The sequence below is a fragment of the Juglans microcarpa x Juglans regia genome, chromosome 8D, assembly GCF_004785595.1.
Source record: "Juglans microcarpa x Juglans regia isolate MS1-56 chromosome 8D, Jm3101_v1.0, whole genome shotgun sequence".
Classification (NCBI taxonomy): domain Eukaryota; kingdom Viridiplantae; phylum Streptophyta; class Magnoliopsida; order Fagales; family Juglandaceae; genus Juglans; species Juglans microcarpa x Juglans regia.
Window position 1 is genome coordinate 5,790,908 of NC_054608.1, and position 2,461 is coordinate 5,793,368.

The 2,461-nt window shown below is 34.2% G+C and overlaps 1 protein-coding gene across 1 annotated transcript; it reads left to right on the forward strand.

The window, feature by feature from the left end:
- Positions 1-701: 701 nt before the first annotated feature.
- Positions 702-1,631, forward strand: LOC121242150. Its single transcript, XM_041140051.1, has one exon. The coding sequence runs from the start codon at positions 702-704 to the stop codon at positions 1,629-1,631; it is 930 nt and encodes a 309-aa protein (XP_040995985.1).
- The last annotated feature ends 830 nt before the right edge of the window (positions 1,632-2,461 follow it).

Sequence of the window (2,461 nt, forward strand, 5' to 3'; positions counted from 1 at the left end):
ATTTCGAGGGAAATTAAGAAATTGGGATAGCAAAATCCTACTCAAATTTTAGCTGGGATAATGGGAAATTATTATTTATTTAAAAAAGATAAAAAAATAAATTTAATTATTTATATAATTTCATACTTCCACATGTCGAGTTGTTATCGAGATAACGAAGAAATAAAAAGTACTTTGGAAAAGGTAGAATGAGGATCAGAACAACCCACATTTATGTCAATAATAGATACATTCATAATGCATAAATATTGTGTAATTTATTTTAAAAATAAATAGATTTATTATTAAAAAATTAATTTTATTTATATAAATTTCGTATTTATTTATTTTTTTAAAAGAATTGTACGATATTTACACACTTAATAAATTCAAATAATATTATTTCTCATTTAAAAAACTTTTTGTAAGTGGCTTATACACTTGGCAATGCAACATATGACCAGACTTGTTTTAAGATTATATATGATATGATGTTCTATGTTGTTTTAAGATTATATTTGACTTATAGAACAAGGTCCTTTCCTTGTTGGGTAAGGCGAGTGTCATTTCCTTCTTTGAAGGGTTAGGCGGTAGAGTAGGGTTTTCAAAAATTTCCTGTTGTGAACAAGAGACATTACCAGTTAGCCATGGATGATGAACTGACTAAGCTTTGAGAATGTTTTAGACTAATAGAATTTGAGAAAGAAGAGGTAAACTTTTCTATGAAAGATACTAAACGTGCTGTTGACAGAGCCAATAAATGTTTACTTCTTCAAGTTTTGATGGACAAGAACTTAAACAAAGAAGCTTTTAAAAGAAGTGTGACTAAAGTTTGGAACCCTGAGGGTTCTGTCTGGTTTACTGAGGTGGGTCATCATCTTTTTTTGGTTGAATTTCAAAAAGATGTAGATATCGTGAGAGTGCTCAATGGTAGACCATGGACTTTTGATAAACACCTTATATTCATACAATTGTTTGATAAAAGTACTCCTAATGAAATGATTTTTAATCAAGAACCGTTATGGATTCAACTTCATGATTTGCCTCTTGCAGCCATGATAGTGGATGGGGGAGAGAAAATTGGCTCAACCATTGGTGATGTACTTTATGTGGATGTCAATGGGGATGGAGTTGGATGGGGGAAATTTCTCAGAATCAGAGTCAATATGGATATTACAAAGCCTATTCCTTGTGGGAAGTTAATTAGAGTAGAAGGCAAACAAAGATGGGTTGAGTTTCAATACGAAAGATTGCCCTTATTCTGTTTTCAATGTGGGGTTATAAAACATGCAGGTCGTGCATGTGCTATGGATAGATCTACTCTTAATTCTACAGATACTTCACATATTCAATATGGCAAATGGTTGAGGGCCACAGATTTTAATTTACTGGGAAGTGGAGAAAAAAGATCAGAGGGAAGAGGTTTTAGAAGTCAGTACAATGTCTCAGGAAGTGGGAAGGGCCAAAGCAAAGGGACTTTGATCAACGTTTCAAGTAGTCAAGCAACCCTTAATGTAAATTCTGATGAAGAGGCTCTTGAACAACACCCTGGATGTTTTAACAAGAATGCTATAGATAAAGGAAATCAAATTTCTTCTCCTGATCAACACAGTCAATTTGAGCTACCTCTTAAGCAGACTAGAACTCATTAAGGAGAGGGGTTTAAAGCTCTAATGTTACAAGATGTAGATCAAGAAAAATGCAGCAATAAAGCTTTGTTACCTAAAGATAGCCTAATCAGTTCTAACCTTTCTAACACTAATCTAGTGCAGTTTGAGTAGGTATGTTCTAAACCTTTGAGTTGGAAGAGAAGAGCAAGAGCATTTACTGGTTCAACATCAAAAGCAATGGAAATTGACAACATTAACAAAGTTTCTACAAGAGGAGGAAAAGGATTAAAGATTCAGAGGATAGTGAGAAGGTTCATATGATCACCAAGAAACAGAAAGAGGAGCTCAATCCTAGAAGGAGCCTAAATCAGGAACCTTTGGTGGTGGCTGTTGAGTAGCCCCACCAGTCCCAATGATATGTTTAACTTGTAACTGTCGAGGGTTTGGGAACCCTCAAACAATTCGTGAGCTTCATTTTTTAGTGAAGCAAAAGAGCCCAAATATCCTCTTCCTCATTGAAACAAAGAGTTCGAGAGAGAGGATTGAACAAATCAAAAACAATATTGGTTTTGATTGAAGTTTTACAGTTAATGCTAAAGGGTCAAGTGGAGGATTAGCCATGATGTGGAATTTTGCTATGGATATAGAGGTTCACACTTATACCAGTTTTCATATCTCTGTTCAAGTTAATAATTCCAATCTTGAGAAGTTACGGACTATCACAAGGTTTTATGGACATCCAATAATTGCAAAAAGATAGGGTAGTTGGTAATTGCTTAGGCTTTTACAACCTAAAGACAATAACCCTTGGTTGTGCATGGGTGATTTCAACAAAATTTTGTATCAACATGAGAAATGGGGAGGAGCTCAAA

Bases quoted from the DNA above. Each gene is read 5' to 3' on its own strand.
- LOC121242150 (XM_041140051.1), top strand. From the start codon at position 702: ATGAAAGATACTAAACGTGCTGTTGACAGAGCCAATAAATGTTTACTT.